Source organism: Patella vulgata, chromosome 3 (assembly GCF_932274485.2).
Source record: "Patella vulgata chromosome 3, xgPatVulg1.2, whole genome shotgun sequence".
NCBI classification, from domain to species: Eukaryota; Metazoa; Mollusca; class Gastropoda; family Patellidae; genus Patella; species Patella vulgata.
The window spans coordinates 19318903-19344754 of record NC_065881.2 but is presented as its reverse complement, the minus strand read 5'-3'; the positions used below and the strand labels follow the sequence as shown (position 1 = coordinate 19344754).

At 34.7% G+C, this 25852-nt stretch overlaps 3 protein-coding genes across 6 annotated transcripts; 1 reads left to right on the top strand and 2 right to left on the bottom strand.

Moving 5' to 3' along the window:
- Nucleotides 1-1222: 1222 nt before the first annotated feature.
- On the bottom strand, nt 1223-7686 carry LOC126814335 (cell growth-regulating nucleolar protein). Its single transcript, XM_050539427.1, has 8 exons — nt 7635-7686; nt 6805-6955; nt 6214-6328; nt 5263-5370; nt 4632-4712; nt 3591-3915; nt 3078-3217; nt 1223-1576 (listed from the first exon to the last, which is right to left on the bottom strand). Exons 2-8 carry the CDS (start codon nt 6927-6929, stop codon nt 1439-1441), a joined length of 1032 nt encoding a protein of 343 aa, XP_050395384.1. The 5' UTR covers nt 6930-6955; nt 7635-7686; the 3' UTR covers nt 1223-1438.
- Nucleotides 7687-7898: 212 nt separating this feature from the next.
- On the top strand, nt 7899-16861 carry LOC126814326 (lipid droplet-regulating VLDL assembly factor AUP1). The gene is made up of 12 exons (XM_050539415.2): nt 7899-8027; nt 9091-9228; nt 9515-9665; nt 10165-10276; nt 11125-11197; nt 11626-11662; nt 12105-12149; nt 13427-13500; nt 14081-14274; nt 15127-15258; nt 16015-16136; nt 16648-16861. The coding sequence occupies exons 1-12, from the start codon at nt 7987-7989 to the stop codon at nt 16780-16782; spliced, it is 1254 nt and encodes a 417-aa protein (XP_050395372.1). The 5' UTR covers nt 7899-7986; the 3' UTR covers nt 16783-16861.
- Nucleotides 16862-18700: 1839 nt separating this feature from the next.
- LOC126814327 (uncharacterized) lies at nt 18701-25831 on the bottom strand. 4 transcript variants are annotated; one of them, XM_050539416.2, is made up of 6 exons: nt 25569-25831; nt 24225-24410; nt 23311-23761; nt 21966-22161; nt 21672-21844; nt 18704-19953 (listed from the first exon to the last, which is right to left on the bottom strand). In XM_050539416.2, exons 2-6 carry the CDS (start codon nt 24408-24410, stop codon nt 19760-19762), a joined length of 1200 nt encoding a protein of 399 aa, XP_050395373.1. In that variant the 5' UTR covers nt 25569-25831; the 3' UTR covers nt 18704-19759. The 4 variants fall into 4 exon arrangements, with proteins under 4 accessions (XP_050395377.1, XP_050395373.1, XP_050395376.1 ...); XM_050539419.2 differs by lacking the exon at nt 25569-25831 and adding an exon at nt 25250-25550; XM_050539417.2 differs by lacking the exon at nt 25569-25831 and adding an exon at nt 25250-25549 and having other exon boundaries at nt 24225-24463.
- Between the last annotated feature and the right edge of the window lie 21 nt (nt 25832-25852).

Here is a 25852-nt window from a genome sequence, read left to right as displayed (position 1 = left end):
TGATTTCAACAAAAAATATATAGGCCTATGCCTATGTCATGGATTAATTAAGCATGTAGGAAGTGCACCAATAAACAGCTTGTCAATCTACACATTTTCTATTGTCTTGTCGAAATATTGATATTTCAGAGATTCTAAAAGCTAAATATGTCTCATGAATAGAAATAGGATATATACCATATACATTTAAATGCAAAGTTCCCTGCTCTGTTCTAAACACTAACTTAATGTAATTTGGATAGGTGTGCCTATCTTTAGAAATTACATGACCTCTGTATTGTTGGTCTGAAATTATGTAATGGGATTGAACGTCTTTTTTTCTGCTCCAACGTGGCTAATGAAGACGCAAGACGGGCATACATTATGTAGTGTGTAATGAAGGAAATTTTTCCATGACAGCCTAGATGCACTATATAGGGCCTACAGCAATCTTATTTCAATTTCCACCTGTCGTACACAGGACACCGGACTTACACATAGATCCTTTAGACATATATCTCATGTATCACTAGACAGAAGTATTCCTGAAGAGATTTTTACTTACTATCCTGTATCAAACACATTAGACAGGTGTGACTAATCACAATATTGTAGTTTATACCTGAATCTGATTGTCTAATTAAATCTCTATTGTCAGCTGTTTCAATATGCTAAAATCAGGTCTGGTGGCCATGATTTTTTTGTTTAAAATATTCAACTTTCAAATTCCCAAATATTTTAACTATGTCATGCCTAAATACATTTCTAGTTTCAACATGTTTTTAGTCTTAGTCGATGTAAAATGTTAAAAGGAAAATATTATACTCTCTGAGTTGCATATTTTGAACCAAAAAGCTCAGGGGTGGCTTATAGTCAACAAGAACGAGAAGAATCTCAGGAATTTTCAAGCTCGGTCAAGGGTAGAGCTTGCAGGGCTGACAGTTAAAGTGTTGCCTAGTTGTTCGAAATTGGATGAAAGTTGAGGTCCAATTGTGTACACCTTGGTATGCATGTGAAAAAACACTTTTTCACCCCCTAGGTGAGTAGGGGGAAATGGCTCTGTCAAAGCAAAATTCTTATCCCTAGCAATCCACATGTGAATATTGAAAAAAAAACTGTGATTAGTCTCAAAATAACCAAAGTATGGTGTTGAGGACAAGGCATTAAGTTGAGCAAAAATATAACTATGACCTGGCCCTTCAGATCCTGTTATAAAGAAATTGCAAAGAAAAAACACATTCAATAAATTTGAACTTTTATTTTTTTTATACCGATATATACTTTATTTTCAGTTTTAAAAAAATGATAACAAAACATCCACCCAGTATCACCATTCCTGTTTTTCCTCCCTATGAATGTCTTTTAATATGTTCTTTCAAATCACTGGATCATTGGAGGTTGAATAGATGTTCTCGTAAATATATTCACTCAATTGTTGTCCATTTTGCAGATAATCACATCATTTATTTTTTACAAGTTTAACTCGTTCCTTCAGAACTTTGAATTTAGGGTTTTTCATGAGTTTCTTATTGAATTTAGCACTGAGTTCAGCTTCAGATTCCAGACAACCACCTTGTGATGAATATTCTGCTAAAACCTGAAAATATTTCAATATACACAATTAAATAAAGTAGCAAATCACAAGCACCTGAGGTAAACATCTTTTCGACACATTATTATCCCGATTTCTAGGAAATTTGTGGGGGCAAGGGAACTGGACACTCGACGAGAATGTTCCCGGTTTGAAGATCGACGTGGGCCAAGAAGAACCAATTGGCTTTTTCAAATGTGCTTCCAACTTCCCTGGTGTAGCTTTTGCGAAGCTGACAAGGAAAGTATTGTCTGGTTGTTTGGATGGGACAAAAAATATAAACTATTGTACATATATACTCTTCAAAAAAAAGTAGGGGATATTGAAATGCAAATACCTATGCAGGTTGTGATATGATAAATAGTCATGGACACTTGACATGCTTTGAGAGTATGTTCACAGATGAAGAACTTATCGCCCCAACAGAACCACTGAGCTGCACATGCGACATGCAATAGCGCCATACACGTGGGAGGGGTTCATTATCAAATTTGACACTTCAAGGAAGGGTTGATGAAAACTGCCACGTGCTGGTTTATCTATCCATGTTTGCTTTCCTATCGGTTCTTGCATAAGATTTACTGTTTAGCGTATCTTTGCTTTAGTGTGTTACGTTTAATTTGATCGGAAGACGTGTTCGTTGACTTCAACATCAACGGACAACACTGCAAGAATTGGCCGTGCCACTGCAAGAGGAGTGGGTCAGATTGCCCCAAATCGTGATTGAAAGGTTGATTAGGAGCATGCCACGACAAATTGCTGAATGTCTGAGGATTGGTGGAGCAATTACTCATTAAGACAAAAATCAAAAACGCCCATTTTCACTTTTGATGGTGTATCTCTTTGTGAGTGAAATGGGGCCGTCAGATAAGCCGCCCATATGAAATGTTTTTGTGTAAGCAATTGGCCTGTTATTAACATACACATGTTACCTCTAATAAAAACAGCAGTGCATTTCAGACAATGAAGATGAGTAGGTGGAAACACTGCTGGCTTGGCAAAATTCTCCTCCATAGCATTGTTCACATGACCATGGAGCCAAATAACAGCATGTTAGTCTTAAAATGACCAAAGTATTGTACTGACGAGATATTAAATTTCATTCCTACATCATTATCACTCTTTACAGATTGAACTTTTTTACATAGGGGATACTCAATTGAACGTTCTGGAATCGAATTCTCTCAATCTCAAAGACAGTGACAATCAAGTGAAAAGGGATTTCAGGCTACAACGCATGCACCAACTGCATAAGAAAATATCTCATTAACAACGACAGCTGAAACATATTCGTTGTGTTTAATTATGTCACGATTCTATCACACCACCTCCATTGGCAGGACTGAATTATATTGCAATTCTGTCAATTGTGGACGTTCTTGACTGACAATCAAACATCCCCTTATTGTTTAACTATACTACCCCAACGGGGTAGACTGAAATGAAGTACCCAAATTAACGGGCTCAAGTATTTCATAACAACAAGTTCGAACAAATATACTTTTACCTTTTTACGTAATTTTTTCACAGGTAAATCTTCCCCTTTAGTTTTTAAAACTGTTATAATTGTTTTCTCCCAATCAAACTTAATCTTTCTTTTTTTCACCGGTTGTTCCTCTTCTTCCTCCTCCTCCTCCTCCTCATTCTCTATAAATAAAATACACTAGGTTGTAATAATGTCATGGATGAAGGGAAATGGAGCACTGGGTTGCTGGTGTATTTTTGATTAAGCGGTAGAAATACAAACATTTTGTGTTTTCAGTCCAAGTCTCCTGATACACTAAAATTCCTGAAAATTTGACTGGCATGGAAAAGAAAACATTTAATTGAATTATATCAATGAAATGAAATAAAGTTTAACTTCCTACTTTTTTCATGGACAGGCATATGCCATGCAGTGTGCTATGAGGGAAACACCAAGATTGAACCTGGGCCCCCCGACTGTGAGCAAATGCCACACTCACAAAGCAACATGGCTCCTTAGTCAAAAGTTTTAATATGAAAAATCTTGAATGCTTACCATCTTCATTTTGTCTCTTTCTTTTCCCAGATTGAACTTCTTCATCCTCTTCTTCATCACTATCTTCATTTTTCCTTTTTCTCTTTTTCTTGCTCTTTGTTGACCCGTTCACCTCTTCACCATTTTCCACACTGTTTTTATTTTTATCTTTCTTTTCCTTTTTATCATTTTGTAATCTGCGCTGTTCTTTCTTCTCCCTTTTACTAAGCTTTTTATTTGTTTCCTCAGAATCATTTTCTCCATTTATGATGCCACTGTTATCTGATACGATTTTATCACCTGTCTTTCCATTCACTGAATCTTTGACCTCACCATTGTCGTTATTCTGTGAACAAATCAGAACAATATGTTAGAGAAATTCGGTATTGCAAAGTTCTATGATCAATGTAGTCCTAAACCTGAGGGAGGGGTGTCTAGGTGGCTCAGTCACAATAGCGAGGGCTAACTAACAAGGAATTCCTCAATTCATCCTTGTGGTGGCCAAGAATATTCCTCAGATTTTTTCAGTCTGGTTCCACACACCCCCCCCCACCCCTCTCGTCAGTGGTGCTGGCACGGAGATTAAGTGGCTAGTATTTTGGATGGAACAAAAAAGAATTGATATCCTGCGTACACCAGTGCGAGCATGTTAAAAGATCATGCGTAGGTCATAGTGCCGTTGAATGGTCATAATTTCCCTCATAGCACATAGTATGAGACTTATCTTTCGTTATGGCTTTGATAAATCGGTAGACCAATGAAAACAATCTACCATAGCAAGTATCGATTGTTAATGTGCTTGTATACTCATAACCAAAGAGAAATGGGTTAAACGTCGACTCAACACAATGTGATTTCGGGACTAACATACGATTCAATTTTATACCAATAATTTGCTTGCACGAGGGGGTCTTTAGCTGGGGCTCTAAACCATGCCATTTGATTCATTGACAGACCTTATGATCTAAAGCACACACATCATCCCATCCCCCCTCCCCACAAATTGACAATGAGCTTGTAGGTTCATTTAGGAAATATGGAAATACATGTACTGGTACTTACTGTAGTATTTTGAGAAATTATTTCCCAGATCTGTGCTATACATTTATTGTCTCGAACACCAAAACTAGATTTCATAAAATTCTGAAATGCAATTGCAAGTAAGCTGCGGATTAGAAATATTTTATTTCGATTTTTGGTCATCGGAATATTCGATCTCAACTTTTTCAATAATGATGGAACTAAACATTGATTTAAAACACGACTTTCCGGTAACAGACAAGGTAAATGACCAAATACCACAGTTGTGCATTTTATACAGCCTATCAGTAAAATTATAACGGGTTCTGAATTTCAAGATCTGACAGTCTCATCGGACAATCATTCTCTTACCCTTACTCTGAAATTTGCAACATAAAAGTTATGTTTATGGAAGCCACAATGGCACTGGCTCACTAAGCAGAAGGTCCGGAGTTCAATCCCAGTGTTGACTGAGAAGCTTTCTCTGGATTTTCCACAATAACTTTCCCTTGACAGTGATGCAGGATGGAGGGCTTGGCAAGGCAAAAGCATCTAGAGGTTCGGATGGTGCGAAAACCATAGGCACATAAACTCATTTTCATTTGCCAACTTGGTGCAGAAAAGTAGATAGTTCTGTTAAACCCTTTTTAATTTCAGTTCAGTTTATAATTACCTCAAATTTACGTTGTTTTCTTGGTATATTGGGGTGGTCTATCAATCTTGATAATAAATCTCTAAGTTTGGGATTTTGTTTATTTTTCTCTACAGCTTCCTGTATAGACTAAAACAAACAATGGTTTAAAACATTATAAATTTTCCTGTTAGACTAAAACATACAAATCATATTATGGTCATTATGGTCTATTAGTTAAGATTTTAATAAAGAGTTTGCCATTCTTGATGCAACAGTTCAAAAATAAATGATAAAAAAAAAAGAAAATATTGAAAATTTCAGTCAAATTACTTTATTCTGAACGAAGTTATCAATGTCGGAAGTTTGGACTAGAAATCGGAATCAACTGTCTACGCACCGTCTCCGAGAATTGCCGATCATTTGATTGAAAGATGATAACCCTGCCCACATATTCTCAATTATCAAGTAACATTCTCAATGTCTACAGTACCCTCGATTGTCAGTCCTTTCATCAGCAATCTCCAGGAGTGATGTCAGTGATTAACGGTAAATTTAAGCTTGGTCAGCCATTTAATGATTTAATTATTAAATGGACGACTGTTTAAATGAAAGCTGTATCCAAGCCATCCGAGGGTCTACAGAGTTATTTTGGGCTTGTTATGTTAATAATGGTCAAATTAATAATTTGAAGCTTATAGAAAGACATGCAATAGGCATATTTATCTCTTAACTAATGTATCTTTAATAGGCTAAATTAAAAAGTCTCCAGATTTTATTCTTTGCAACAACATTTGAAAATTAATCTTAATGATCCTAATACCATAGGATGAACCATTCTTGGATTGATATTCCTTTTAGAGATTCAGTTTTCATAATATGGTAATTTGCAAGGGATTCAGAATCCCTCAAATGACAATCTGCTGATTTAGGAAATGTAATGAACCGAAGGGTAAGTTGATTAAATTTATGAAAAAACTCATAATCTTATACCTGCTGCCATAGTTCTTGTTTAACTTCCCCTTTATTTGGTTTTGCAACATAATTACTACCAGAATATTTTTCTTCTTCACTGACACAAGTCATATGTTTCTTATAATCATCTCCCCTGCAATAAAACATATAATTTATTATTCACAAAATCTATCAATCATTTGTCAAATGATCACAAAATACAACAGGTCATACATCAGACAATGTAAGTTTTGTAGGAAGTTAGGCCAAACTAATTTTTAATTTGTAAGGGACTTGATATATAAATAGCCAACTGTGCCTCGTAAACAATTCTTTTGTATAAAATTTCAAAACTTAAAAACGTCGAACTAAAAGCTTTTGAGAAATACTTTTTTTTTTTTAGATTATTCCTCCCCAAACCACCCCTTACAAGAAATAAGAAACAAAATTGTAATAGGTGTTCCCTAAAAACAAAAGTTTAAATTGGTGTGGTCTAAGATTGGAAAGTTATGACTTACAGTATCTGAACAAGTTTTTCCATGTCATAGAAAACTTGATGAAACTGATCCCTGGGCTTTATCCTACTTGACTGAAATGGTAATATTAGTTTTAATACAAAATGAATCCTACCAAAATTCTTTACTACAGTCAACACAAGATACAACTTCACAGCTTCGACATTTTGTTCTGTAATGTATCTCTACTTTGTTTCTCTTCAAGGTTTCACCACATGTATTACAGTTGAAGTAAACCATTCTGTATCGAGTATTAGCCTTACCGTCTGAAATAAACAGTCTACAATAAATTAATCCATCATCAGGAGTAATATCAGTAGGCGCACAAAGGAAATTAATATGTACGCATAAATTTTAGTCATAAAACAAAATTATGGTAGCCTACTCAGAAAACACCATAACATAATTACAATCTTACTTATTTTATATTATGGTAAAACATGCCAATTGCCCACACAATTTTAACAGGCAGGGGGGCTATGCAAGAATTATGTTGAAACAATTTTATGTTCACATTTTTAGTACAGATACCTTGCCCACATACTAGTACTATTGTCAGTTGTCACAAGATTGAACTTTTACCATAGTTTTAAGCATATCTAGCTAAGAAGACACCAGAATTTGCCCAACACCCATACTCATGAGTCATATTTATACAAGGTTTATAGCTAATAATCTATTATGGTGACAATGCATTCTCTGTAAAGTAATACCGGTAATACTGGAATGGAAATTCAATTAAGTTTTCATTAATCATTGACATTTGACTGAGATCTCGAGTGAGAAGAAACTATTTGAAAGCATATAATTCCTGATAATCAGGGTTTGCGGGGTAAGATCGCAACAGTGATATAAGCTGAATCACTAGAAATAAATACATGTAAATGTACATGGTTGGTCGATAAAAAATGAGATAATTCAGATAATAATATTGTTTAAACCAACCATAAACATCAACACGTGGATTTGTTTAGGTGGGAATTAAAGTTGAATTTTTCAAATTTTGGAATATTTCTGTAAACGAACAGAAATTGTGAAGTATTAAAATTTAATGTCTAAATAGTTATTATATTTTGTTCTTCTATGTTCTGTATCTTCTTTGAATATGTAAAATGCTAAACTGTTATCCTATAAGTAAAATTTTATCTGTTGTTCAATGATTTATAAAAGGAACAAATTATATTTCGTTTCACATTTCAGAACCGTACATTTTCAATTTCGAAGAAAAATGGCTGCGCCCTCGAAAGAAAAATTTTATAATTAAAACTTTACCAGATTTTTCTGAAATTTTGACAAAATGACATCAGCAGATCTGAAGTCACTGTTCCATACAGAAAGGTGGTGTATTTTATTTATTAGAATTGGGTTATTTTGATTGATGGGTGGTTACACCAACTCAGACGTCAGGCATGAATATTTGTTGTGCGACTACGACTGGAGTCCAGTTACTCTGCAGAGAGAGAGAGATGGGGTTTAACGTCCACTCGACACAAACTAGGTCATTTCGGGACCAACATACGACCCAATTTTATTTCCATATTACGCTTGCGCGTAGGGTCTTTAGATCAGTGGTAGGAAACCGGAGGAACCGCCCGGGAGAAAACCCACGAGGTTGGAACAGACGACCCTTCTCCTTGTCATGTACAAGCGGGGAATCGAAACCACGCCAGTTGACTCAATGATAGACTGTATGAATGATACAGCGCACACGGGCTAACCATTCAGCCATCCAACCCCCAGGTTTCAGCAGTAGGTGGGCTGGCGCCTGACATATATTATTAACGTACTGTAGAAGCCTTCTCTCTTTGGTTGTTATCTTTTGCATTGACATTGCCCCTGGCTTTGATGCATATACAATTAGTAAGAAGTTCCAACTCTTATGCTTTTTCAACTTTCTTGCTAATATCTGGTAAACCCTAGCTGATTCACTCCGAGGCAAGTGTTTGGCGGAGAAAGTTGCTCATGATTCTCTGGGATGTTTTTCCCTGGTCAGTGGTTTAGGACAGATGGCCTGGTACGTACGGAACAGCGTCTAGTCATTCAGATGGCATGAAGAACTGTTCCGATTGGCATGCCCGTAAAAGAACCCAGATTGGTCAAAATTTCATGCATACACCTATCTTCATTAGCCCCGATTGTGCAAAAAAATAGAATGTTAACCCCCATTTCATTTCATATCAACTCAGTAATACAAGTACCAGTACTGTACATACACATGACATACACGCTTACACTGAAACCAGGCTGCATTCCGTACATGTTTTCATGCATTTCTATGCCAGTTAATTTGGTTGTAATTTTTGTGCCATGACGGGTGTAGGTAACTAGCATATAACTTATTTCATATTATGAACTTGGACATGTAATGTAATTGATATTTCTAAATCATTTCATCTTTCAGGTTTCCCAGAGGTGCTATAAAGATAGGCTTGGTTTTATACTTTCCTTTAGGACTGTTTTTAGCCACACTTCGTGTTTTTATATTTCTTCATATGATATTGATTTGTCAGATTCTACCTCATCGATCCAGTATAAGAAGGTATAAATGAATTCTGAAATATTAATGTTGCTGGTCCCTATCATGCCTCTTTCAAACAATATGGTATAATTTTTACTCAAATTGATTATTGAACATTTGATTAAAGAGTGTATGGCTCTATTTTTCTGAACCTTAAATAGGTCTAAAAGCATGAATGAAGAAAATAATGTGATTTATATTTAATTTTTAAAATATTTATTGAAATTTCTAATCAATTACGATATTATGTACGATATTGAAAAAAAACCATTTTACCCTAAACTTACATGATCTTTTATTCTTTCAGGTTTGTTGTGAGGGTGATATCGGGCGTACTTGGATTTTTTATTACGATTGAAGGAAATAAAAATGACAATTCTGCAGCCAAATTGATAGTATCAAATCATATCTCTGTAACAGACAATTTCCTAATAGATTTGTTCTTCCCTAATGTAGCTGTAAGTGTTTGTTAAGTATGATTTGTACTTTTGTTGCCTAAAATAGCTCAGGATTTCCCAAGCCCCACTCTCACTTTTCAGGAGTGTGCCTAGTTTTTCGGATGGTACAAAATACCAAGCCCCCCCCCACCTCCTCCCTGTAGACATTAGCGGTACATGTAAAAGAACCCTTGACAGTTCGAAAGCGAAAAGTAGTCTGTGAAAAATTATCCCCCTTGCATGTAACCATTGATAAGAAAATTCCTAAATGTTAGTCTCAAAATTATTGAAGTATGAAACCCGAATAATTTTAACGTAGGGATTGAACATTAAACAAAACAGTGATTCCAACAATGTAAATATTCATTATTATTATTTTCAATTTAATGATTTAGATGCTCCATTTTGCCAAAAGAAGCTTATTCCTTCAGAGAGGAATATTACATACTGGTAATAAAGAATTAAATTTTTAAGGATATCCGAATTTTGTATTGTTAATAATGAATTGATAATTTTTCAGCCCACAGAGCAATTACCCCCATTATTTATTCAGTTATTGTCAAAGTATAAACAGCTATCTGGTAATACCAGTAAAGAGGAATTACTCAAGGAAATCAAGAAACTTGTACAAGGTGAGTTTTTTGTTTGTAAGTCTTTTTGGAATCTGAAATCTTCGTAATATCTATTTTCTACATAGGGCTTTCACGGCAACAGCTTGGTATCCGGGTACCTCTCTCTTCCACAATTGTATATCCCATAAATTGGGCAGATAATTTGTTTTCAGAAGGGGGGTTGGATGGCCGAATGGTTAGCACGTGCGCGCTGTATCATATGATCTGTCATTGAGTCAACTGGTGGGGTTTCGATTCCCTGGTTTTTATGTGACAAGGAGTAGAGTCGCCTGTTCAGCCTCGTGGGTTTTCTCCGGGTCCTCGGGTTTCCTCCCACTGCTAAAGACCCCTACGCGCAAGCGAAGTATTGAAATAAAATTGAACCATGTGTTAGTCCTGAAATGACCTTGTTTGTGTCGAGTGGATGTTAAACAACATTTCTCTCTCTCTCTTGTTTTTAGAAATAAAGATATGATAATTATTTGTAGTGTCTCGTCTATAAACTAATTCTTAAAGTAGCTATATCTCTTTGTTTTTGAATAAAGTATTTAATTGGATTAATCTGATGTGACCATCTGTAGTTCACATTACTTTCCACCGATTTTTTGCATCTCAAACCTTGCACTACATGTAAAAGACCCGTAGAATTTGATGAAGAGTAGGTGAAAAAGCCACAGTCCAGCCAAAATTCTCTTTTCTTGCATTACAGGAATATTCAGAGAATATAATGAAATTCTTTGGAATTGGCTTTATTAAATTTTTGGCACCTAAAAGACAAGTCAATTTCTGAGTTTGATAATGAATGTATATATCATGTATTTTACAGCACAAGATTTTGTAGAAAAAATCATCATGAAATTTAATTTCAGAGTCAAAAGTACCAGTTTTGTTTTATCCTGAAAAGACCACAACAAACGGAACAACTGGTTTGTTAAAATTCAGGTAAATGATTACAAAGTTATAAAAACGGTCATCAACACTAAAAAACTTAAAAGTAAAATGATACAGATACTTTAATAGTTTTACCATTTCCAAGGTAATAACCATCTGGGCCCGGCTGACTAATTTGGAGCTTATTACGAATAAATGAAGATGGCATTAGTATGAATAAAACTCAAACAATAGTTTCAATGTTTCTAAGTTTATTCTATTTCCCCCTCTTGATACACCCACATGGAAATGTGGTCGTATATTGTCATCGCCGTCCATCATCCACTATTCCTTGTGCACGCTCTACAGACTACATTAATCATCTGATCTTTTGCAAAGTTATAAATGTTGTTGACATGTATGTTTCATTGCCTGGCAATCTATCTTTTCAGTACCATACCATTTCGACTATAACATATTTTATTTCACCTTTTTTTCAGTACTGTACCATTTGAAATTGATGAAACTATAAAACCGGTAAGATTTAACCCATTATTACTGGCAACTATGGTCACCAGCTTCAAATGCCCATTTCTATTACATGCTATTCTGATAATGGGACTGACCAGGTAATGACAATTCGTTATTTGTCATTATGGTCACCAGTTTACTCTGCCCATTGCGGTATTTGTCGATATGGTCACCAGTTTACTGTGCCCATTACCATTCTAGACTTTTCAAATAATACAACGGAACCCGGTAACTGGATCCACCAAATAGTTATGTAATGTGTGTTGACCCAGTGACTGGGCACCACAGATAGTTATGTAATGTGTGTTGACCCAGCACCACAGATAGTTATGTAATGCGTGTTGACCTGGTGATTTGACCCTGTCTAATGGTTATAAAAATCGAATTATTCTATTTTTTTATAGTAATGATCATTGGTTTCTAAATATCTGGATTACTAATTTTACAGGTAGCTGTACAGTATAAAAGACCGACTTGCTTTGAAGTAAATATGGTAAGTATCTAAATTATATATTTGACATTAGTGTAGAACATTTCATGATTTTTTATTAGATCTTTTAGGTATCATGAATTTTTCGGATGAAATCTAATTCTTCACAGCTTAATCCACTAGAATTCATTATATAACATTTAATAAAGAATTTAAAAAATCAGGGTAGATAATCTCCCTGCTTGGATTGAATCAGATTAAAAACATACCAACAAAAATCATACATTGTGCTGGCTTATGTTAACTATATATTATATAGGCTATCGTCTGCAGGGAATTGTAAGCGATGTCACTTCGATGGAAGCGGACTTTAAAATAGAGCCATTCCACACAGTCTGCTATGGATGCCCAATGTTGACCCAAGAAATGTTTAATTCATCATTTCTTTGTAAATACTTAACAGAATAGAACCAAATTGTTTAAGTGGCATTTAGTAACTTGTATTCCATATAATTGTGTCATGTGTTAGAATAGAACCATTTCTGTACTGATATTCCCTGTGGAGACTAAGCTTGCACAGTATTGAAATGTGCTAGAAAAACAATCCATCATTTGAAAATCAGAGACATTAAAGATAGGTTCCCAGAAAAGTATTTATCGGGTGGTTATTTCCAATAAAAGTATGGCAATTTTGGTATATATGAAAAGTAGAAATACCCAATCTTACTAGAAAAATACTGGATGCCCTGAAAAACACTCCCGGAAGGCATACAGGACAAAACTATAAGGGTTTCCCTAATCGACAGCCCGACGATTAGGAGTGCCTGCACACGTGACGTCAAAGGTCGTACGCGGAGATTGAGTGCTTGATGTACATGTTGATAAACTGTATGAAGAGTTACACGTACAACAGTTTCTGAGTTAAAAACCACGGAAAAAAACTTGGGCAGTGGATAATCAGAGAATTTAATAAGGATTCGATATTTGTAATAAATAGTCAACGATTAAAGACAACATCGTCTTGTGTATGCAATGAATTCTCCTCCGACTTCGCCCCTATTGCTAGGTAAAGACAGAGTTAAGTCATGTTACACGAACATGACCTCTTTTGATCGATTTTTTTATAGTAAGGGTATTCCTTGGCAATTGCAATATTTTGAGAAGGATTTGAAGCAAAATTATGACAAATTAATTATTTGAATATGTTTTTAGTCCAAATATATCATCAAATCACCCAGTTTTAAGCGGGAATGTATCTTTAAACTGATTGGTTGACCTAATTTTGTATTCCTCCTCTATATTTCTTGTTTTAACCCTGTTTAAACCATTCTTATTTTCAGACTACATTAGAAAGTAGCTGGTTGGGTGATATTTTTTGGTGTTTTTTCGTGCCATGTACGTTTTATAAAATCAGGTATGTTTTAAAACTAAAACATATAATGTCGATCCAAACAGATGTTATCATATCAATTATAATATGTACAGAACAGAATTTGATCATTTTGGCCTGATATTCATAGTAACATTGAGAGTATATTCTTTGAAACCTTGTCAAAATAAAGTAGCATTTGTTCTTCCATAAGTGTGTGCTATGGGGAGAGAGAGAGAGAGAATTTTGGGACTAACATATGGTTCAATTTTATTTCAATAATTCGCTTGTGCGTGGGGGTCTGTAGTAGTGGGAGGAAACCTGAGGACGCGGATAAAACCCTTGAGGTTGGACAGGCGAATCTACTCCTTGTCACATACAACCGGGTAATCGAAACCATGCCAGTTGACTCAATGAAAGACCTTTTGACACCACGCACATGCACCGACCTTTCAGCCATCTAACCCCCCTGATGCAGGATAGAGGACCTGGCAAGGAAAAGCCTATAGTCATTTGGATAGGCCAAAAAATACAGTCCTATCCTTACCAATGGCAGCATGTTGTAAATTAAAATAAAAGAACAATAATGTCAGATGTTAAACCCCATTTCATTTCTATTTTTCAGTGTTTTACCAGAAGTCAAAAAGAAAGAAGAAGAGAGTGTTGAAGAATTAACAGAACGTGTGAGATCAAGTATTGCTAAATGTTTAAATATAAAAACAACAGAATTTACATTCTCTGATAAAACAGAACTTAAAAAACAAAATCAGAGAAGAGTTACAGTTACAAATGTTAGTTCTACGCCATCTGCAAGTAATAGTAAGTAGTTACATCATCATTGTAATTAGAGATGCATTATGTAAGAATTAGATGAAGAACTGGCTGTTCTTGCTACAATAGTTCATGAAAAATGAATATGTTGAAAATTTCATTCAAATTACTTTATTCTGAGCGAATTTATGAGTGTTTGAAGTTTTGAGAAGATTTACGTCTAGAGAGTTGATTATAGGCTTGTCTAAATAATAGTTTATATAGCATTGGAATAGGCAGATTTAGCTCTTATATGATACATCTTTAATAATAATAATTATTTATTCATTTATATAGTGTAATAAAATCCAGCCAACAGCTCCTCAAAGGTGCTTTACAAAGCCTAGACATGGAATTCATATTTCTTTATCATCAAACAAATTATTAGTTTTTAATGAACATATAAGCAAAATACTGTGATCGCCAATTGGTATAATTCAGTAGAAAAAAAACAATTAAAAAGGAAATCCCAGTTTTCACTGTATTTCTTTAAAATGTCCAAATCAAACACAAATGGTGAAGAATTAGCCCATTTAACCAGTTAAGCCTCCTTTGCAAATGATCGCAAAAAACAATTTATAAGGGTTATGTGCTGGTCTCCATGTTTTTTTACTGATAATGAAATTCTTGGAACATGTTAATTAAAACAGTTGTCCAAGCACATCTGCATGTACAAGACAACTGGACATTGATATACCTTAAAAAATGTATCACAAAGCTTCAAGTGAAGAGTTTTCCACACAGAGTCCAAGACACAATGAAAATGCACCAATTTGATAAATATGTCTTTAGAGCCCTTTAATTTTCTGTCTACAATAACATTTTAATATATTTTTTTATCCTTAACTCTTTTTTGTTTAGATAAACCTAGAGTTATAAAGCCTGTAACTATTCAGCGTGTTTTATCTAATGATCCTGTTATAAATAACATGGTACAACAAGTTAAAACAGTCATGCCACATGTACCTTTATCAGCTATTTTACAAGATATAGGTTAGTTACTTCTATTATTATATACAGGAACGTATATCATGTTTGTTAGACAGCAGCGTTTCTGCCTACTCTTCATCGTATTCCAGCTGTCGAGGGTTCTTTTAAGTTAACACCATTAAGGACACGGGTAGACCAGTTTTTTGTTCCATCCAAACAACTAGATGCTTTTTCTTTGTCAGACCCTTCATCCTGCACAAATGACAATGGGAAACAAGGCTGGAAAATCCAGAGAAACTTTCTTAGCCAACATTAGGATCAAACCAGGATCACCATGTTAGTGATTTAAGGCTGTACATACTGAGTCGTGGCTGCTCCATATCCTGACAGAACCATGTACATTGAAGATCAGTACGGTACACAAAATGAAATGAAATTGGGTTTAAAGTCCTACTGGGCTAATGAAGACAGGCATACGCCATTCAGTGTGCTATGAGGGAAACTTTGCCCGGACAGCAGCACTACGGCCTACTCTTATATCGAATTCCAACTGTCAAGGCATCTTTTATGTGCACGTCAATGTGTACCTGGGACCTTGTTCCATCCGAACAACTAGGCAGCTGTCCTTGTCAGGCCCTCCGTCCTGCATCACTGACAAGGGGGAACCAAGCCGGAAAATCTGGATGAACTTTCTCGGCCAGTGCATTTCGGAGGAATATGGGTTAATGACATCATGCATTTGACATTGACAAGACTGGAAACGGAGGTAAATCAACTAGTTTGTGTTCTGCTAGTAATTTATTTTGTTTTTATTTTCAGAAAAAACTAAAGATATCGATTTAACAATAACTAATATTTTAGATGGGATTGTCCAGTATACACCAGAAGAAAACGATAACCAGAAAAATACAGACAGCGAACAGAAACAAAAATTAGTTTGCGTAAGTTGTATTTTATTTATCTGATCTTTACTGGTCAGAAAAAACGAATTAATATATTACGTTTCATATATATCTCAGAAGGTGACACAGTGAGTATGGCTCAGATTCACTAACTGTTGACCGAGAAAGATCCCACCTTTACCGAAAACCTAGATTACGTGATAAAGGCTACAGTTTTTGTCAGATTCTTTACAAATTTGGTGTAACCGTCTGTTTATAAGTTTCCTGCCCCACCCCCCCTCCAAGCTTCTGAAATGAACATAGGTTATATTTTCTTGAAGGCATGTGACTTATCCCCCCCCCCCACCTTCAAGCTTCTGAAATTAACATAGGTTATATTTTCTTGAAGGCATGTGACTTCTCAATGGTGGTGAACAACCAAGATTCCTTTAAGATAATCTGCTGTGTGGGGTTAATGGTTATAAATAAAAAAGCAAAGAAGCATAACACAATTATTGACCAAGCGACAAATCTCTGTACACAGTTTCATTCACATTTTTTTTTATTTCAGCCATCCACTCAAACCTTTAAATCGTCTACATTTGGTCGTACATCGAATGACAGACAGTTATCTTTTGAAGAGAGAAAAACGGCTATGATAGAAGCAGCCAGACGAAAATATAAAGAGAAACATAATCTCTCTTAGTTTCTTCCAACAGTTGTGACAATTTGAAACTAAATCCATAATTTTTATAACTCTGGAGATTAAAGTTAGCAGAAATAGATTTTATTATTTTTAATATATTGCTGAAATGGTTATAAATGACCATTTTTATCTTGTGAGTTTTGGTATGTAATTCTAATAAAAGGAGCTGGAAGCATTGATGGAGAACATTTTAAGCGAAATGGTCTATGTTGTAGTCACTGTTTTCTATATTTAGCTGGTGAGCTTTAAAAAAGCTCTCCTTAATTGGCAAAAGTAAAAAAATTGACCTCCTAAAGGAGCTCTCTCAGTTTGGACGTGGTGAGGTATTTGGTAAATAAGGATGGACGTGGTGAGGTATTTGGTAAATAAGGATGGACGTGGTGAGGTATTTGGTAAATAAGGATGGACGTGGTGAGGTATTTGGTAAATAAGGATGGACGTGGCAAGGGATTTGGTAAATAAGGATGAAAGTGGTGAAGGATTCAGTAAATAAGGATGGACGTGGTGAGGGATTTGGTAAATAAGGAGCGTTATATCCTAATAATAAGGACAGTGATTTGTTCCACGGGTACAGTACCAGTTTTGAATCTGTTTGCCAGGACTTCGTTCTGTGACTTTTGACGACTTGTCTATGACTTAAATAAATTATTGAAATTAAGGGGAGTGGTGTTCAGATGTACAGTGACCACAAGAATACTCTGCTTGATCAAGATTCAGGTGCTTAATGACTCTCAAGCTCAACCGAACAGCTTAAAAAAAAAAATGGCTGATTTTTAATAGATATTGATGATACATGCTCATACAATGTTTGAAAATGTTCTAGGTGTAGCATTAGGTTTAATGGAGTAATTCCCAGTTTTCACTGTGCCTGCAACAAAGGTAAAGCATTCAAACCAGTCTTAAGCCCAGAGGTTTCCTCCCACTGCTAAAGACTCCTACACACAAGCGAATTATTGAAATAAAATTGAACCATGTGTAAGTCCCGAAATGACCTAGTTTGTGTCGCGTGGGCATTAAACCTCATTTCTCTCTCTCTCTCTTAAGCCCAGACATGTTTCATACACCAGAACAATGTAAGATTTTTTTTCCAAGAGAATAACATATATGTCTTCATAATATTTTGTAAATAGGTAAAAAAAAAAAATCATATATAGGGTAGAGATTATGCATGTTCATAATTATGCTTGTGTTTACGATTCATAAATGATTCAAAAGAGTTTGGGGATGTTCATTGTATATAACTACCGATCGCAGCCTACATCAATATTTTTGTACATACATGTAATTGATTATATTGGTAGAGATACTTTTATTGTGGTGAGTGTACTTCAAAAACCTTTTTTTATCGCAGTTTTAATTGCCCCCTGCCTGTCGAGAATCAAGGACATAATAACTCTGCTTCTGATTGAGGTAGAATGTTTGATAATGAGCATCTTCTGCTACAGATAAGCAGAAATAAGAAATTTCATTGGTCGAGAATTTGGGACTCAATAATTCTGCTTCTAATTCAGGTAGAATGTTCATCCTTGCTGTAGATGTTCATTAGGTAAATGCCTTGACAAGGGTTTGCTGATGAGTATTTTCTGCTTAGGCTAAGATATGCTTACATTTCGTGACCTTAACAAAATCTTCAGGTGAGCTTAATATTTAGATCTGACCCTTAAATACAACTTAAGTTATTACCATTGGGTTGTTGATGAATAATGCAACTTTTACTTGAAGCAACTTCAACACATTTACAGTAGGCCTATTAGACCATGTTTTAAATAAGTTTGATCAGTTTATAACATTTGATAATTTGACACGGAATGAAAGGAAAATTGATCAAACTCAGCATTTATAATAACCACTACAGGTATTCTCGAGTATTAAAATTATTGAAATTTATTATAAAGTTAATATATTACAATATATACATTGATTTGTTGAACAACAAATATAAGGTAAATATATTCAACATGTATATTATGTATAATTTGCCAATTTAATAAAAAAAAAAAAACTGATTTATAACTATGTGTTACAGTTATTCATATTAGAACCAGTGTTCCCTATAATTTTGGTGGTTTGGGTGGACGTAGGGGTATAACTGTATATCATAAGATATTGAGTCATGTGGCATGTTATAGATTCCCTGCTTGTACGTGACAAGGAGTAGGGTCGCATGTCCAACCTCATTGGTTTTTTCTGGGTTCTCCGGTTTCTTCCCACTGCCAAAGACCCCTACAATCAAACAAATTATTGAAATAAAATTGAAGTGTTGAACCATATGTTAGTCTCTCTAGCATTAAATATATTAATGCATGTATTCAGCACTAACTGCTGGCAGTAAAATTGTAAAAAAATGCAATGATGGTGTAAAAACAGATGCAGAAATGAACTTTTCCCACACAAAGGATCTACTGGACACCAGGTTAAGTACATAGTCTCCAGTTTTCACCATGCTTGTTACAGCTGCTGTTTTCAGTCTGGTCAATATTTTAGTGTGGTGTCATTAAAATTCCTACTACACTACCAAATCTTGGTGTAAATTCCGAGTACCATACTAATTCTGGGTGTAAATTCCTAATTCATGGTATAAATTCCTAGTACTGTACTAATTCTTGGTGTAAATTCCTAATATCGTACTAATTCTTGTTGTAAATTTCTAGTACCATATTAATTCTTGGTGTAAATTTCTAGTACTGTACTAATTATTGGTGTAAATTTCTAGTACCGTACTAATTATTGTTGTAAATTCCTATAACTATACTAATTCTTGGTATAAATTCCTAGTAAAATACTTATTCTTGGTTCAAATTCCTAGTAAAGTACTTATTCTTGGTGTCAATACAGATTCAGTTATAATGAAGAAGGTTTTGCATATTCAACATTGAATGGCCAAAAATCCTTATAAAGGAAAAGATTATTGGTTTGTCCAGTTAGAGAAAGAGATAAATTAGAACAATTTGATATGCCTGTAACATGATAATTTATATCAACTAATAGAATCATTAAATATTTGGGTTATAATTTGATATAATTCACTGTTAATGTCTTTAGCCGCATCAATGATTAATTGTTCATCTTTAAGAATTATGCCGTCTTGTTTTAATGATTTCGTTATTTGAATTTTGACATCGGCTAATTTTGAAGATAAATTCTTTAAATCATCTTTTGTTGCACCATTTCCTGAAGAAGAGGAAGATTAAACTTTGTAGAAGTCTGACTCTAGGTAAACCAATTTAGAAACATAAAATACTTGGTTGTTCTTCTCAAAAGTTCTAGTTGAAATTTTTTAAAGATGGGTTCCCAGAAAAGTAATTATGGGGTGGTTATTTTCAATAAAAGTATGGTAATTTTGGTATATATGGAAAGTAGAGATATCCATTCTTAGTAGAAAAATACTGGATTCGCCGAAAGACACTCATGGAGCGTATACAGGACAAAAATGTAAGGGTTCCCCTAATCAACAGCCCGACGATTAGGAATTTCTGCACGCGTGATGTCAAAGGTCACACGCGAACATTGAGCGCTTGATGTACAAGTTGATAAACTTCATGAAGAGTTAGACGTACAACACTTTCTGAGATAAAAATGACGAAAAAAGACGCGGGTAGTGGATAATCCGAGAATTTAATTAGGATTCGATATTTGTAATAAATAGTAAGCGATTAAAGACAACATCGTCTTATGTATGCAATGAATTCTCCTCTGACTTCCAAGAGAGGTAAGTCACGTGACGTAAACATGACCTGGTTTGATCAATTTTTTATAGCAGGGCATTCCTTCGCAATTACAATGTTTGAGAAGGATTTGAAGCAAAGTTATGACAAATTAATTAGTATATATATGTTTTTAGTCCATATATACCATCAAATCACCCAGTTTGTATGCGGGAACCCATCTTTAATGTCCTCTCTGTTGAAAAATATCAAAAAAAACACAGACAACCTCAATTATTTTTAAGTATTTCAATCTACAATTGGCCAATTACTGATTTTGTACAAATAATGATTAGACCTTCCGATATGCAGCTCAAGTTTCAGAGGGATGTGAAATCGTTGTTTCGAAGCTTGCTATCGCACCATTTATGCAGCCATATTAAGACCTATAAATATTACTTATTTTATAGTGGTGGTGAGTCAAAGGTTGTATCTGGTATATTTTACAATAACTTTTTTACATCATAAGAGGGACCATAGGCCAAAGTTGAAAATTGTGACAAAGTGCCACATGAAGTTGGTGATGGGTATATCTCTATTTGATAATTAAAGTTGATAATGTATGACCCTAAAAATCGGCCTATAGTCTAAGAATTAGAATATTCTTGCATCTAGTTATGGTATTTCTATGCCAATATAATGTTTAAATTAAATCAACTGATAGTAAAGTAGTTCCATTGGGCGCTGGGGATCACGTGGCTAAGTGGGTAAGGTGTTGACTCGCTAGCCTGGAGGTCGGGTGTTCGATCCCTGCATTGGCCGAGAAAATTCATCCAGATTTTCTGGCGTGGTTTCCCCTTGTCAGTGATGCAGGACGGAGGGCCTGACAAGGAGAGCTGTCTAGTCGTTCGGATGGGACGAAAAACCGAGCTCCTGCGTGCAAATTGGCATGCACGTAAAAGATCCCTTGGCAGTTAGAATTCGATATAAGAGTAGGCCGTAGCGCCGCTGCCCAGGCAAAATTTCCCTCATAGCACATTGTATGGCGTATGCCCGTCTTCATTAGCCCAGTTTAGGAGCAAACAGTAGGACGTTAAACCCCATTTCATTTCCATTGGGTGCTCAGTTCCCTATGTTCAGTCTAATACCCCCCCCCCCCCCAATTTTGCTTTATGTTGTCAATCATGGAATGTCAGCTGAGCCGCTTAACATTATTATTCATTGGTTATAAAACTGATATCTTACTTTTAGCTTGTACCATTTGTTCCGATATAAGTTGACGAATAATTAAATCAGCTTGATGGATCATATTAGCTGAAGTTAATCTCTGACTTTCAGCTATTATTTCTGGATCTGTTTCTTCTTGGGGTGCAACAGGGTTTGATTTAACGAAATGAATGAAATCCATAAACTTACTCCTAGAAAAACAACTTAAGAATATTACAATTCATTATGAAACATAAAACTTTCATTCAAAATTAGAAATTTTTCTCTAGATTAGACATCTAAATGAAATGAAATACGATTTAAGAGACTAACCTTGATAATTCTTGTAAATTGGCTGAATATTGTAATGAATATCTTTCCCAGGAATTTGTTGCATCTGGAATTTGAAATTTTTCAGACATTTTTGTTATAACAAGTGGATTAACAATACCATTCTTCCTTTTGGAATTTCTTTCTAAAGCAATTTCTAGTGGACATTCAACATAAATTTGACAGAAGCCTAAAGAATCTGAAAATATATAATATACATATTCACTGTAGTTTGCCATACAACAAATATACATCCAACCTTTTGAAGTGTGGCTTTCATGTTTTCAGGATAAGCAGCAATAACTAAGCATAAATTGGTGGGCAAGTCTTAAGTTCCTCCTTTTGATTAGTCCTTAGGACTAGCTGAACAATCTCAGCTAGTTTACAAGGTTTCGGTGACAGTGGTTGTAACTCTGCAAAAAATGATTGCAAGACTCTGGATTTCTATAGGACAAACTGACAGCATTAATTCTCGAAATATGGGTGCATTATTTCGAATTTCAATAGGATTCCTCCTCTTCAGGACTAGTCAAACAATCCCAGTTTGTTTAAATATGTAGGGTGTTTACAAATATTGTAGGCCTAAATTATTTGACTGGAATTTGGCAAAGGGGATGAAAATCCATCAAAATATGTCTCACCAACCTTCTGGATCTGTCATAGAGAAATGGGGTTTAACGTCCACGCGACACAAACTTGGCAGAAGGGATGAGAACTCATCATAATACATCTTACCAACCCTCAGAAATAAGGTTTAACATCCACTATGTCATTTCGGAGCTAACATGGTTTAATTTTATTTCAATAAATCGACTGCTGTAGTGGTCTATAGCAGTGGAAGAAAATCGGAGGACCCTGAGAAACCTACGAGGTTGGATAGGCGACCCTACTCCTTTTCACGTACAAGCTGGGAATTGAAACCACACCACTTGTCTCAATAACAGATCTTATCATATAAAGCATATGTGTTAAACCATTTAGCTACCCAACCCCCCTATCTGCCATGGCAGAATAATGTTGCATTTGATCATCATTAGGTCATAGTTAGGTGATCAACAAGTCAGGAAATAAGGAACCTGTTGCAGACATTGTCTGGCACAAAATCAATATAGTGCTTGTTACTTGTTCAGCACAGATTTTTATGTGTTTTTAGGATATTATTAATGTCATGTTCAAAATCGTAGAGTTCTTTAGCAGTGGGAGGAAATTGGAAGTCCTGGTAAAAAATAGCGAGGTTGGGTAGGGTACCCTAATCCTCGAGATTGAAACCACGTAACTTGACTGAATGACAGATGTCTGACCACTTGACTTGACCACCCAATCGGGCAGGATATTGCATACTACTTACAATTTCTCGCTAGTTGATAATAATCATATCTCATACTTCTATAATACATATTATCGTCTATAATAATAACAACAGATGTATTATCAAGATCCACTTTCTCAAACGCATTGTTCATTATTTGTGAATATGGATTAGCTACATCATAATCAGATGATCCTTGGTGAGTCATTAATGCATCATGTTTACTGTCAGGATTAAATTCACAACAATCGTCATCAGTCACTTCTTCTTCCGAAGAATGGTCTATTTGTTTTTTGGTGACTTTTACATTGTTTCTATTTAAATTAATGATCTGCTTGTCTATAATGTCTTTGAATTTTTCTAGTAATCTGTGATCTATGCCATCCAATGTAAAATCAATTGTATTATGTGTGTTTGTTTTCAAGATCAAATATTCAATACATTTGACAATTTGTTCTCTGTAGCTCTTCCAGGAATTATTCTTATTAGACTGAAAAATATAAAATATTTTTTAAATAATTTACCAAATTATCTGACTCATTCTAATCGTACAGTATACAGGTCACATCTCTATGGAATACAAGAAGCCTAGTTGAAAAAGTTGCTCAGTAATAAGCAGTAATTAGAATTGTGTCCTGTATATTCCAGTTCAATTACTAACTGCAATTGAAACAATTGAATCGTACAGTAATTGCAGGAGGATCAAACACTGATAGTGATTTTGTTTACAAGATATTTTTTCTCCAAAGAATATAGCAATTTTAAGCATCATCCCTCGGATCGCAATTTTTATATACATGTTTTTAAAGTGTTTTATATAATAAAATTAAAAAATCAACTATTTGTTATATTTTAAGGCTAAATTCTTTCAAATTCCAATTTTATGACATGTAAATTGAGTGACAGGTAAGTTCGCTAGCAAGTCAATTTTATTGCAAGCCAATCAATAATACCTGATTTTCTATTAAATCTGTTTCAAGATCTGGTGGCATCAACTGGTCATACTCAATTAAAACTGGTAAATATTGTTCTGATTCCTGTTGCCATGAATGCAGGTAGTGACATAATGAGCTTTTACCTGAACCCGGTAACCCACACAGAACTAATATACAACAAGAAGGCTTCTTGGACTCTGCCATCTGAAGTTGGAAAGATGTGTCATGTAAGATTTAGATGAAGCTGGTCGTTTTTGCTATAATAATTCAAAAATAGATAATAAAAAATGAACATAATTTCTCGTGAGCGAAGTTATGACCGTTTATTATTGTAGCAACCATCCTAGGTCTAATTACTTGACAATCAAGACTAAATCTTGATTATTCATTTTATCATTAAATTTTTAAATCTTGCGGACGTTCTAATTCATTTAAATCTAGGCCATCTGATGGTCTAGAAACAGTAGGCCTACTAAGAGCTGATTAGTCATTTTATCATTAAATTTTTAATTAAATGTTCTAATTCATTTAAATCCTGGCCATCTGATGAACTAGAGGGTTGATTAAGGCTTGTCATGTTAATAAAAAAATGTAAAAAGCCAAAATAAAGATTGGCAATGGGAAGATTCGGCTCTTAATTTTAAATAACATAATGCATCTTTAATAAATGTTTACTTGAAAAATCACCTCATCATACACGAGAAAGTCACCTGAAGCCCTGTACATGACACATGTACTTTAATTTAGTGGGCCTATATATAAAGTTAAATAAATAATGCAGAATTTCTTTTTTTTTTTTTACAATAAATTTTCTGTTATTAACAGTGAATTATACTTTGATCACATGCACATTTCTGACATACTAAACATTGATTCTAATAACATAACATTTTAACTGATGAGAGAATGTCGCAAATTAGAATGTATCTAATCACTATCAACAATCAGTGAATCACAGCTGACTTAACATCAATGAACACGTGATTTTATTTTCACGTGCCCTCTGTCATTGATAACAACCCTGACAATAATATACTCAGTACATTATTAAAATAAAGAGATGGCTGGCTATGTGTAGTCTAGACCAGATTTATTTTGTGGCAATTAAATTACTGTTGAGCTGTCAAATAATATTAAACTGAAAGTAGAGTTCATTGAATGGCCAAATTTGATTGGCCGGGATGTTTTGGTTAAAGGGGAATAACAATTTACACTTTCAGGTTATTGAAATGTTGATAACTTTGTTTTGGCAATGATATCACAGCTGATTAATATTAATACACAGTGTCCTGACTGCTTAGGCTAGATAACACAAAACTGGGTTTGAAATTATCTCATCTAACGTCAGCACTTAATTCATACTTTGATTCATAACACGTGGTTTCCGCGGAAGCAGCCATTGTGGGCAAGGATACAAGAAAAATGTCCCTAATCTTTTGTAACTGTTGATACTATTGGTCGACCGAATTTCTCTTTGATACACGATGCCATCGTTTACAGATATTCCCATCCGCATTTTTCTATTCTAATCGAAGTCATAAAAATAATACACAATATTCATTGTTATGATCAATAAATCCAATTCCTAAAAACAAATAAAAGACTAAATTGCCATTAATACATAACGATGTAACAGCCAATCATAA

Coding starts and splice junctions, on each gene's coding strand:
- LOC126814335 (XM_050539427.1), bottom strand. CDS start 6,929: ATGGTTTACTTCAACTGTAATACATGTGGTGAAACCTTGAAGAGAAAC. Junction 3,916..4,631: donor TAATTTCTCAAAATACTACA/GTAAGTACCAGT, acceptor ATTTGTTCACAG/AATAACGACAATGGTGAGGT. Junction 3,218..3,590: donor AAAGAGACAAAATGAAGATG/GTAAGCATTCAA, acceptor TTTTATTTATAG/AGAATGAGGAGGAGGAGGAG.
- LOC126814326 (XM_050539415.2), top strand. CDS start 7,987: ATGACATCAGCAGATCTGAAGTCACTGTTCCATACAGAAAG. Junction 11,198..11,625: donor ACTGGTTTGTTAAAATTCAG/GTAAATGATTAC, acceptor CCTTTTTTTCAG/TACTGTACCATTTGAAATTG. Junction 13,501..14,080: donor TGTACGTTTTATAAAATCAG/GTATGTTTTAAA, acceptor TCTATTTTTCAG/TGTTTTACCAGAAGTCAAAA.
- LOC126814327 (XM_050539416.2), bottom strand. CDS start 24,410: ATGGCAGAGTCCAAGAAGCCTTCTTGTTGTATATTAGTTCTGTGTGGG. Junction 23,762..24,224: donor CAGATTTAATAGAAAATCAG/GTATTATTGATT, acceptor TATATTTTTCAG/TCTAATAAGAATAATTCCTG. Junction 21,845..21,965: donor AATTTACAAGAATTATCAAG/GTTAGTCTCTTA, acceptor TTGTTTTTCTAG/GAGTAAGTTTATGGATTTCA.